At 66.6% G+C, this 11,880-nt stretch overlaps 2 protein-coding genes across 2 annotated transcripts; one reads left to right on the top strand and one right to left on the bottom strand.

Moving 5' to 3' along the window:
- Positions 1–3,301: 3,301 nt before the first annotated feature.
- On the bottom strand, positions 3,302–6,117 carry TMEM109 (transmembrane protein 109). Its single transcript, XM_054200984.1, is given in 5 exon segments — positions 3,302–4,263; positions 4,266–4,379; positions 4,486–4,588; positions 4,696–4,972; positions 5,936–6,117. Coding segments are annotated over 5 exon segments (873 nt in total). The 5' UTR covers positions 6,055–6,117; the 3' UTR covers positions 3,302–4,003.
- PRPF19 (pre-mRNA processing factor 19) lies at positions 6,095–11,751 on the top strand. Its single transcript, XM_054200983.1, has 16 exons — positions 6,095–6,401; positions 6,836–6,985; positions 8,256–8,332; positions 8,434–8,575; positions 8,745–8,818; positions 8,925–8,987; positions 9,097–9,138; positions 9,237–9,311; positions 9,608–9,683; positions 9,925–10,034; positions 10,266–10,421; positions 10,509–10,578; positions 10,748–10,833; positions 11,012–11,182; positions 11,360–11,465; positions 11,610–11,751. The coding sequence occupies exons 1-16, from the start codon at positions 6,383–6,385 to the stop codon at positions 11,705–11,707; spliced, it is 1,515 nt and encodes a 504-aa protein (XP_054056958.1). The 5' UTR covers positions 6,095–6,382; the 3' UTR covers positions 11,708–11,751.
- Positions 11,752–11,880: the final 129 nt, after the last annotated feature.

Here is an 11,880-nt window from a genome sequence, read left to right on the forward strand (position 1 = left end):
GGCAGGGGAGGGGGGGGGGGTCTCCTCCGTGCCCACCTCCATGTTCGCCGCTCGGCGCTGCCTTGGCACGGCACAGCCCCCCCCCCCCCCCCGGTGCCCCCCAGGAGTGGGTGAGGGGGGGCGGCGTGGCATCCACTGGTGTCGGGGGCAGCGTGGGGCGGGGGTGGGGGGAGGAAGCACGGTCGTCCCCCCCCCTTTCCCAGGCCTGGCTGCTCCCCGCTAACGAAGCGCCGCTCGTCAGGCTGCCAGCGGCGGGGGGGGGAAAAGCTCCCCCCGCAGGGAGAGGGACGGTGACGGATCCCCCGGGGTGGGATCAGGGTCAGGGGATCCAGCTCACCGGGATCCCCCTGAGCATGGAACAGATCCCACCGGGATGCCCAGTAGCCACAGATCCAGGGACAGATCCCCACTCGATCCCCAGCTCCCAGTGGCCATGGGAGAGGGCAGATCCCACTGGGATGCCCAGTAGCCACAGATCCAGGGCCGGATCCAGGGACAGATCCCACTCGATCCCCAGCTCCCCGTGGCCGCAGGAGGGGGCAGATCCCATCGGGATACCCTGTAGCCACGGATCCAAAGACAGATCCCACTTGATCCCTAGCTCCTCGTGGCCATGGGAGAGAGCAGATCCTGTCGGGACAACCAGTAGCCACTGGTCCCGGATCTGATCCAGGGACAGATCCCACTCGATCCCCAGCTCCCTGTGGCCATGGGAGAGGGCAGATCCCGCCGGGAAGCCCGGTAGCCACGGATCCAGGGATGGATCCAGGGACAGATCCCACTCGATCCCCAGCTCCTCGTGGCCATGGGAGAGAGCAGATCCTGCCGGGACGACCAGTAGCCACGGGCCCCGGGTCTGATCCAGGGACGGATCCAGGGACAGATCCCACTCGATCCCCAGCTCCCTGTGGCCATGGGAGAGGGCAGATCCCGCCGGGACGCCCGGTAGCCACGGATCGGGGATGGATCCAGGGACAGATCCCACTCGATCCCCCAGCTCCCCGTGGCCCTGGGAAGGGGCAGATCGCGGGGGATCCGGTGAGCTGGGACCGGGGGGGAGAGAACCGAGGCACATCCCGGGTTCCCGTGGGTCGGGGCGGGGGCGGGGGGGGGGTGGTGGGGAGCGGATCCCCCCGGGCTGCGGGGATCCCGTGTGGACGGAGGGGGCGGGGGGGTGGGTAAGATTCACACACACACACACACCCCCCCCCGGGATTCCAGCGGATCCCACCTTCCCCGGGGCATCCCCTCGGGATCCCGAATGCGGGTTAGAGCCCGGATCCCGGCACCGCGGCGGGAAGGGGGGATCCAGGCGGGATGATCCCCCCCCGCCATCCATCGGGGATGCCGCCGGTGCCGGTGCCGGTGCCGGTGCCGGTGCGGTGCGGCCGCACTCACCTGAGGCGCAGAGCAGGGCGGCGGCCAGCAGCGCCAGCCGGGTCGCCGGTGGCGGTGCCGGTGGCGGTGCCGGTGCGGGGGCCATGGCCGGGAGGGCTCCGCTCCGCGTCCGTGCTGCCGGCGCCGCCGCTCCCGTCCCTCCGCCTCCGCGCCCAGACAATGGGGCCGGGTGCGGGACCGGCACCGGCGCCGCCTCGTCCCGCCGGGTCCTAAACACCGGCCCTGCCCAGCGCCGGGCACGGCTCCAGCCCCGGCGCCGCTCCGCACCCCTGAGCCCAGCCCCGTTCCCCAGCCCCGCTCCTCATCCCCACCCCGTCCCCATCCCTGCTCCCCGTCCGTGTCCCCATCCCGCTCCTCATCCCCACCCGTCCCCATCCCTGCTCCCCGTCCGTGTCCCCATCCCGCTCCTCATCCCCACCCCGTCCCCCATCCCTGCTCCCCGTCCGTGTCCCATCCCGCTCCTCATCCCCACCCCGTCCCCATCCCTGCTCCCCGTCCATGTCCCCATCCCGCTCCTCATCCCCAGCCCCGTTCCCCAGCCCTGTCCCTCATCCCTGTCTCCGTCTCCGTTCCCTATCCCCATTCCCCCATCCCCATTCCTCGTCCCCGTCCCCATTCCTCGTCCCCGTCCCCATCCCTGTCTCCATCTACGTTCCCTGTCCCTGTCCCCCCATTCCTGTCCCCATCCCTGCTCCCCACTCCTGTTCCCCATCCCATTCCCCATCTCCATCCCACTCCTCATCACCACTCCATTCCCCATCCCTGTTCTCCATCCCTGTCCCCATCCACCTTCCCCATCCTCGTCACTAGCCCCATCCCCATCCCCGTTCCCCACCCCTGTCCCTATCCCCATTCCGATCTCCATTCCCCATCCCCGTCCCCATTCCTGTTCCCCATTCTTGTCCTCCATCCCTGTCCCCCACCCCCATCCCCATCCCTGTCCCCATCCCCATCCGTCACCATCCCTATCCCCATCCCCGTTCTCCATTCCCCATCCCCGTCCCCATTCCTGTTCCCCATTCTTGTCCCCATCCCTGTCCCCCACCCCCATCCCCATCCCTGTCCCCATCCCCATCCGTCACCATCCCTATCCCCATCCCCGTTCTCCATTCCCGTCCCCATCCCCGTTCCCCATTCCCGTCTCTGTTCCTGTCCCCATCCCTATCCCATCCCCATCCCCATTCCCATCCCCGTTCTCCATCCCCCATCTCCGTTCTCCATCCCCATCCCTGTTCCCCATTCCCGCTCCCCATCCCCATTCCCTATCTCCTTTTTCCCATCCCTATCCCATCCCCGTCCCCATCCCCGTTCCCCATTGTGTCCCCATCCCCATCCCCTGTCCCCGTTCCTGTCCCCATCCCCCGTTCCCTCTCCTCATCCCCATCCCATCCCCATTCCTGTCCCTGTCCCATCCTCTCCCATTCCCATCCCATCCCCATCCCCATCCCATCCTCTCCCATCCCATCCCATCCATCCCCGCTCCCTCTCCCCATCCCCATCCATGTGGAAAGACCCCGGAGCAGGGAGGGGGCTCCCACACCGCCTGCCCTCCATCCTCCCCCTTCCCACCCCCATCAGGGCAACTGGGAGGCACTGGGAGGGACTGGGAGGCACTGGGAGGCACTGGGAGCGACTGGAGGGAAGGCCGGGGAGGGGGGGGCCCAGCAACCAGGACGGCTGGAGGACGACGGGGACACGGAGAAGGGGACGGATCCTGGCACGGATCAACCCCCCGCCCCCCCGCCGCGGTGCTCAGCACTGGGCAAACAGAGGGGGGAGGGACACGCGCAGGGCACCCCCCCCCACCCCCTAAAAACCAGCCCCCCCCCCCCCTTCCCCCCCCCAGCTTCCGTACCCCTTTCCCGCGGGAAGCAGCCGAGCCGGGGGGGGGGCATAAAACCGTGTTTATTCCGACCCACATATCAAAAACAGTTCAAAAAGCAGCTTCGAACCCCAAAACCGACAGCGGGGGGGTGGCCCCCCCGGGAGGGGGGGGACGGACACGACTGTGTGTGTGTCATCCCCCCCCCGCACAAAGAGACCCCCCCCCCCAACTTTGGGCTGGGGGCGATGGCCGGGGTGGGGGCTCCCCCCAGCGTGGTTCCCCAAGGTGGGGGGCTCAGGGTGGGCTCCCCCTCCGCAGTGGGGCTGGATTTGGGGCGGGGGGGGGGGGGGGGGGGGGCACATACGAGCGCCCCCCCCCGCCAGGGGAAGGCACTCTTGGCTTGCGTGAAGGCACTGTGAGCAGGTCCCAAGCTTTGGGGGTGCCCCATTGGTGGGGGGGGGACACACATCTCTGTGACCCCCAAGACGGGGGGGGGGGCTCCAGGACTGGTATCCCCCCCCCCGAGGTGGGGGGGGGTGGGGGGGCTAATGACAGCAGGGTCCCCAGGGAGAACCGCGGGGGGGGGGGCTCAGCAGGGAGGACACATGCTTGGCGGTGGGGGGGGGGATACAACAGAGCCAAGGCGAGGGGGGGCGCTGGGGACGGTGCTGTCCCCCCCCTCCCCCGCAGGGACAAAAAAGGGGGGGGGGTCACTCCTCCCGATTTTGGCGGGGGGGGGGGGGGGGCCACTCCTCCCGGTTTTAAAGGGGGGGGGGGGTGTCACTCCTCCCGGTTTCGGGGCCCCCCCCACCTCTGCCGCCGCCGCAGCTCCTCCACTTTCCACTCCAGGCTGCGCAAGGCGGCTTCCAGCTGGGGGCTAGGGCCGGGGGGGGCCACTAGCCCCCCCCCCAGCAAGCCGTAGAGCACCCAGAGCCCCAGCAGCAGCCCCGCCTGGGTGGTGGGGCTCTCGCGACATGTCGCGACGTGGAGGAAAGCGGCCAGGAAACAGCAGAGCTTCGCCCAGCGCAGCAGAGGCAGCATAGCCCCCGCAGGCGGGCTAGTAGCCAAGAGGCCGCGGCGGCCGCCAGCCCCCACAGCAGGACCCGCTGAACCTCGGCGGGAGCCAAGGCCACCGTGCGAAGAAGCAGCCGGTCACCTGGGAGGGGAGGCGGGTGTCACCCACCGCGGTGGTGGCACCGGGGACGGGTGCCAAAAACGGGTTGCCCCCCCCCCCACCCCCCCGCGCAAAAACCAGAGCTCACCGCTGTGGCCAGTGGTAGCCAGGAGGTCCCCCAGGATCCTGCAGAACGTGGTCAGGGCCACCGAGATCCCCGAGGAGACCACCCAGAGGGTGGCGGAGAGGCTCTGTGGGGGACAAACGGGGCCGAGGTGACACGGCGGGGGGGGACACATTTGGTTGGGGGCGGGGGGGGGGGGGGGGGCGCGGGGGACACAGAGGGGCTGGAATTTACCTCGGCCACTAGCCGCAGGGGCTGGGGGCCCAGCCAGCTCTCGGTGGCCGCCCAGGCGGCTTGTCCCAGGCGTGACAGCGGGTCGTCGCCGGCGGTGGCACCCCGGAAGCCATCGTCCCTCTCGTTCCTCCGCCCGGTCCCCCCCCCCCAGCCGCCGCCGCGCCGCACCCCCAGGAGGGGGACCCACAGCAGCAGGGCCAGCAGGGGCCCGGCGCCCCCCCCGCTCGCCCTCCATCTCGGGGCCTGGCTCTGCGGGGACAGCGGGGTGGCACCGAGACTTTGGGGGGGGGGGGTCAGGGGACAGTGGGGGTGCGTGTGTGTGTCCCCCCCCCTCCTCCGCCGCTGGGCTCCGGGAGGGGCCGCGGGCCTGTGTGTCGTCTGTGTCCCCCCCCCCACACACCGTGGCCCCCCCGGCTATATTTAGGACGGGCGTCAGCGGGACGCGGGCGCCTGCCCTGCCCAAGGGCACGGGGCGGAGGGGGGGGGGCGGCCCCGGTTCCCCCGGGACCCCCCCCACCCCGGTTCTACGCCCCCCCCCCTCCCCGGTACCCCCCAATCCCCCCGGGCCTCCCCCCCCTGCCCCCGTGAGTCCTCCTACACCCGGAACCCCCCACCCTGTCTGTTACCCACCCCCGGCCCACCCCGGGGACACCCCCCCCCCCCAGACTCGGTTCCCCCCCGCCCCCCCCCCCCGATAACCCCCAATCCCCCCGCGACATCCCCCCCCCCCCCCCCGGTCTGTCCCCCGCTACCGCCCCCCCATCTGTCACCACCCCGGGTGACTTCGGGACCTCCCCACCCCCGTTACCCCCCGTTACCCTCCCTGGTCCCCCCACCCCTGGGACCCCCATCCTGTCCGTGTCCCCCCACCGCGTCACCCGGGACCTCCCACCCCCGGGACCTCCCCCGCCAGTACCCCCAAATCCCCCCGGTACCACCCCCGGTACCCCCATCCCGTATATCCCCTCCCCGAGGGTCCCCCCCTCGGCCCCCCCACCCTGTCCGTTCTCCCACCCCGGGTCACTCCGGGACCTCCCACCCCCGGGACCCCCCCCCTCCGGTACCCCCAACCCCTCCGGTACCACCCCCGATACTCCCACCCCCGCGCCCCCCCACCCCGTCTCTCCCCCCCGTAGGCACCACCACCACCGGGACCCCCGCCCCCCGGTCCCTCAGGGTCCCCCCGGTTCCCCCCCCCCCCGCCACGCTCGGTGCCCCGCAGGGGTGGGGTGGCGCTCACCGCTGCCGCACGGGGGCGCTGCGGAGCCGGGCGGGCGGGAGAGCGCGCTCTGCACTCCCGCCGCCGCGGGGCACGACGGGAGTTGTAGTCCGGGCGGCGCCGTGAGCGCCCCGGTGCATGCCGGGACGCGGTCGCTATGGTAACGTGTGTGTGTCGTCGTCGCCTCGCCCCACCCCCGTGGCGGCGCGCGGGGCATGCCGGGAGGCGCCGTTCCCCGGGGGGGGGGTGTGTGTGTGTGAGAGAGAGTGTCGCGCGCTGGCGCGGTGCAGGCCGGGAGCGCTTCCGTTTCCGGCGGCGCCCGCGTGAGCCGTTGGGGACGTCGCGCCCGCCGCGCGCGCCCGCCGGAACCGGAACCAGACCCAGAACCAGACCCAGACCCAGAACCGGAGCCGCCACCGGAACCGGAGGGGGCCGCAGTCGGAGAGCAGTGGCTGCTCGGCGTCCGCCATGGCCCTCATCTGCTCCAGTGAGTGAGGAGGCCGCGGGGAAGGCCCCGAGGGGCGAGGGGTTAACCGGGAGGGGGTTACCGGGGCGGGAGGGTGACCGGGAGGGGGTTACCGGGAGGAGGATACTGGGCTGTGGGATTACCGGGCGGGCGATTACCGGGCTGCGGGGTTACGGGGGCTGGGGAGGTTACCGGGGCAGGGGATTACGGGCCTGTGGTATCCCGGGTTACCGGGAGAGGGATACAGGCCTGTAGGATTACCGTTTAGGGGTTACCAGGAGAGGGATACCGGGCTGTAGGGTTACCATTTAGGGATTTACCGAGCTGTGGGTGACCGTTAGAGGCTTACCGGGTTGTGAGGTTGCTGTTAGGGGCTTACTGGGCTCTAAGGCTGCTGCTTAGGGGTTTACCAGGAATGGTGCCGTAACCCCCGTTCTCATCCCTCCCTCCCCCAGTTTCCAACGAGGTGCCCGAGCACCCCTGCGTCTCCCCGGTCTCCAACCACGTCTACGAGCGGCGGCTGATCGAGAAATACATCGCCGAGAACGGCACCGACCCCGTCAACAACCAGCCACTCTCCGAGGAGCAGCTCATTGACATCAAAGGTGGCGGGACGGGACGGGGGGATGGTGGCGGTTCCCCCAGGGGAAGGCCCTGGCCACCGTGGCCGGTCTGGGGGGAGCTGGGAGTCCCTGTTGGGGGGTGGCACCCTGAGAAAGGATTTCCCGAGGGACATCCATGATGTTCTCCCCAGCGGAGTTCTTCAGGGGTTGGTGTTGGGATTGGTATCTTTGTCGGTGTCATGGACTGCGGGCTCAACTCATTTGCTGACAACACCTAGCTGTGTGGTGCCGTTGGCACGCTGGAGGGAAGGGAAGGCATCCAGAGGGAGCTGGACAGGCTTCAGAGGTGGGACCGTGCCAACCTCATGGAGTTCAACAAGGTGAAAGGTCGTGCACGTGGGCAGGGGCAATCCCAAGCGCAAATCCAGGCTGGGCGGAGAATGGCTGGAGAGCAGCCCTGCGGAGAAGGACTTGGGGGTGTTGGTGGACGAGAAGCTCAACACGAGCCGGCAACGTGCGTTGGCAGCCAGAAAGCCCCCTGCGGCCTGGGCTGCATCCCCAGCAGCGTGGGCAGCAGGGCGAGCGGGGGGATTCTGCCCCTCTGCTGCGCTCGGGGAGACCCCCCTGCAGTGCTGCCTCCAGCTCTGGGGCACCAACAGCAGAAGGACACGGAGGTGTTGGAGCGGGGCCAGAGGAGGCCCCGGAGATGCTGGGAGGGCTGGAGCCCCTCTGCTGGGAGGACAGGCTGAGAGAGCTGGGGGGGTTCAGCCTGGAGAAGAGAAGGCTCCGCGGAGACCTTCCAGCCCCTTCCAGGCCCTCAAGGGGCTCCAGGAAAGCTGGGGAGGGACTCTGGATCAGGGAGGGGAGCCGTGGGACGAGGGGGAAGGGTTTTCCACTGCAAGAGGGGAGATTTGCATGAGATATTGGGAAGAAATTCTTGGCTGTGAGGGTGGTGAGCCCCTGGCCCAGGTTGCCCAGAGAAGCTGTGGCTGCCCCATCCCTGGAGGGGTTCAAGGCCAGGTTGGACGGGGCTTGGAGCAACCTGGGCTGGTGGGAGGTGTCCCTGCTCAGGGCAGGGGACTGGAATGAGGTGATCTTTAAGGTCCCTTCCAACCCAAACCATTCTGTGATTCTATGATAAACCCACGATGCTCTCCCTGGTAGCCGGGGGAGGCAAACCGTCAGCCTGATGTGGTCAGAAAGCTGAGCTGCGGGGGTCAGGATGCTGGGGGACATACAGACAGCAGTGTCTAAAGCGATCGACAGGGGCGTTGAGGACACGATTAATGTGTTCATGCTCTCTCGTTGGCAGTTGCCCACCCCATCCGGCCCAAGCCTCCATCTGCCACGAGCATCCCAGCCATCCTGAAAGCTCTGCAGGATGAGTGGGTAAGTGCTGGGTCGTGGCTGGGAACGGAGCTGAGCGCCGGCAGCTGCCTGCACTGGGGCTGACGCCTTTCCCTGCCTGACTCGGCCTCCATCCCTGCTAGGATGCCGTCATGCTGCACAGCTTCACCCTCCGCCAACAGCTGCAGACTACGCGCCAGGAGTTGTCCCACGCGCTCTACCAGCACGATGCCGCCTGCCGTGTCATTGCTCGGCTCACCAAGGAGGTCACCGCCGCCAGAGAAGGTGACGTGGGGTGGGGTGAGGGTTGTGGGTCTCGGGGAGAGGGAGCTGGGGAGGAGCGAGCAGCGTGTGGCCCAGCAGCAAGTAGTCTTGGTAGCGATCGCTGTGCTGGATGCGGTCTCCTTTCCCCTTCAATGTATGTTAAACTCACAGCTTTTCTCTGCCTCCGCAGCTCTGGCGACTCTGAAGCCACAGGCTGGTCTCATCGTGCCCCAGACGGTGCCATCCGCCCAGCCAAACGTGGCGGTGAGTCCCCACTGTCCCTCTTGGCACTTTTCCCCTCGGTCCTCCTGCTCGTTTTCCCTGCCTTCCCCCTCTGGGTGTAACCAGCCCCTTTTTCTGTCCCCTGCAGGGAGCTGGGGAGTCCATGGATCTGGGAGAACTTGCGGGCATGACCCCCGAGATCATCCAGAAGGTAAGAGGTCTTCTACTTGCGCTGCTACGGCCTTCGGCGGTGGCTTTTCTCCAGCCACCCTCCGTGGGAGCCCCAGGCAGTCTGTGACCACCCTCCTCTTGTTTTGCAGCTTCAAGACAAGGCTACGGTGCTGACCACGGAGCGTAAGAAGGTAAGTGGCCCCGTTTCGCTCCGAAGATGCTGCAGCAGCCAGGATGTGCCGTGCCCTGGGATGCTGATGTTTATCTTCTCACTGTTTTCCTTTTCCAGAGAGGCAAGACTGTTCCAGAGGAGCTGGTGAAGCCGGAGGAACTCAGCAAATACCGGCAGGTCGCCTCGCATGTGGTGAGTGCCGGGATGTGGGCAGCGGCTCGTAAACTCCCCCGTGCAGCTGGGCATCCGGGCCTCTCCTCTGCCGCTTCGCAGCATCGATAAGCGACAGATGTGCTGCTGGGCAGAGCAAGGAGGAGGGTCCTGACTCTCCGTGCCACGGCCAGCAGGGACCTGTGCTGGATTAGACGTGGCACAGCCTCCCGCTGTTGGAATGAAACGCCCTGGGCTCCCTCCAGGGCCTCTCATTTCTCTTTGGGGGCATTTTCTTGCTTGTGGCTGTTAATCTGGCATCCTCCTACCTCGCGCAGGGGCTGCACAGCGCCAGCATCCCAGGGATCCTTGCCTTGGACCTCTGTCCTTCCGACACCAACAAGATCCTCACCGGTAAGGGAGCCTCCTCCGCTTGCTGGGGACTGTGTGGTGTCAGTTAAGAGCCTGCGGCTGCTTGGGAGCAGATCCCTTTCTTTGTGCTTTTGGGGTATAGAGGTGGGGCGAGGGGCGTGAGGGATTCTCTCACTTCGTGGCAAAGCTTCTCAAGATGGTGATCCCCAAGAAAAGTGGATGGACTTGGACTTGGTTGGCCACAGACTCCCGTCTCTCACCGCACCCTGCTTTGTTTTTCCAGGCGGGGCTGATAAAAACGTCATCGTCTTTGACAAGAGCTCGGAGCAGATCCTGGCGACACTCAAGGGGCACTCCAAGAAGGTTACCAGTGTTGTCTTCCACCCCTCTCAGGTGCGCTCAGGCCCGCGTTCGGCCTCTTCCCTCACAGCCAGGCTGCCCCAGATCGGGCTTTCTGGGCCCTTTTCTGGTGCTCTGTTCGGTCTCCGCCTCACGCGGACTGGGGATGGGCCAGTTCTTGCTCATAGGGTGCTCTCCCAGATGGCGAGGTGAAAGTCTTTTGATTTTTTTTTTTTTTTTTTTTTTTTTTTTCCCCCTTAACTTTCCTGCCTCATCTTTGTCTAGGATTTGGTGTTCTCAGCTTCTCCCGATGCTACTATTCGCATCTGGTCTGTGCCCAACGCCTCGTGCGTGCAGGTTGTCCGTGCCCACGAGGGCTCTGTGACGGGGCTGAGCCTCCACGCGACAGGTGACTACCTCCTCAGCTCTTCCGATGACCAGGTGAGACCCGTCCCTGCACCACAGACCACCCCCCCTCACTCCTGCTTCTCCTCCATCTGTACTCATCGCACTGGTCCTTTCTTCCAGTACTGGGCTTTCTCGGATATCCAGACAGGCCGTGTCCTCACCAAGGTGACGGATGAGAGCTCTGGCTGTGGTAAGCCTTGTAGATGAGTATTCCCACCCTGGGGAGGCTGTTGCGAGCCTGCGGAGAAGGGATTTTTCTCCCTGTGGGTTCCTGGAGATCACAAGGACTCGTGTGGGGGGATTGGGTGTCAGAAAATGTCCCCAACCCTCTGAATTTCCCTCTCCCTGTGTCTCCGCAGCTCTCACCTGCGCCCAGTTCCACCCGGACGGGCTCATTTTTGGGACAGGGACGATGGACTCCCAGATCAAGATCTGGGATCTGAAGGTAGGGCTGCCCCTGGGGGTGTGGGGGTGCAGCGTGTTGGGGGGGAAGCTCGGTTTGATGCCCAGCAGAGTGTTTAATCCAAGGTGTGGTGCCTTTTTCTGCTGGAGCAGGGCTTTGAGGAACCTCTTCTGAATTTTTCCCCAAAAATACAGCCTGTCCCTAACTGCCTTGTCCTCAGGAACGCACCAACGTGGCCAACTTCCCGGGACATTCCGGCCCCATCACCAGCATCGCCTTCTCCGAGAACGGCTACTACCTGGCCACAGCGGCGGACGATTCTTCTGTCAAGCTCTGGGATTTGCGTAAGCTCAAGAACTTCAAGACGTTGCAGCTGGACAATAACTTTGAGGTGTGTGACCGTCCCCTTTCCCCCCTGATGGCCTGGCTGGGCTGGCAAGCTCCTCTCCCAGTGCCCACCATTCCGACTGTGCTCCTCCACTTCGGGGGACGCTGACACGGAGGTGCTGCCTCCCCCCGAGAGTTTCCTGGCCTTGTTCTGAAGCTTCGTTCTCCTTCTCCTCCGCAGGTGAAGTCTCTCATCTTTGACCAGAGCGGCACCTACCTGGCCCTGGGCGGGACGGACGTCCAGATCTACATCTGCAAGCAGTGGACGGAAATCCTCCACTTCACAGGTGAGGAGTGGGGGGGCTGTAGTGGGGCGCAGGAGGCGTGTAGGTCCCCTCCTGCGGAGAGGAAACGCTCTCCTGGGTCTGCGGGGAGCGGACGGGGTTTAACTCCGCTCGGCGTCGTAACCACGGGCTGTTTTCCTTCCCCAGAGCACAGCGGTCTCACCACGGGAGTGGCTTTCGGCCACCACGCCAAGTTCATTGCCTCCACGGGCATGGACCGGAGCCTCAAGTTCTACAGCCTGTAGCCCCAGAGGTTGGGCCGGGGTTTCGCTGTCGTGCTGGGCTTTGGGGTGGGAGGGGCTGGGGGGGGGGGGGGGGGGGGGGGATATATCAGGGTGGGGGGGGAGGGAGGGAAGCAAATGATTCAGTACTTCTCCGGACTCCCCTGCTGTAGCTGTTGGCAGAGGGAGGTGGTGGT

The sequence above is a fragment of the Rissa tridactyla genome, chromosome 4 (genome assembly GCF_028500815.1).
Source record: "Rissa tridactyla isolate bRisTri1 chromosome 4, bRisTri1.patW.cur.20221130, whole genome shotgun sequence".
NCBI classification, from domain to species: Eukaryota; Metazoa; Chordata; class Aves; order Charadriiformes; family Laridae; genus Rissa; species Rissa tridactyla.

Excerpts from the sequence above, each read along its gene's own strand:
- PRPF19 (XM_054200983.1), top strand. Across the intron at positions 9,312-9,607 it reads GGCAGGTCGCCTCGCATGTG|GGGCTGCACAGCGCCAGCAT; the intron begins GTGAGTGCCGGG and ends TACCTCGCGCAG. Across the intron at positions 10,579-10,747 it reads GGATGAGAGCTCTGGCTGTG|CTCTCACCTGCGCCCAGTTC; the intron begins GTAAGCCTTGTA and ends GTGTCTCCGCAG.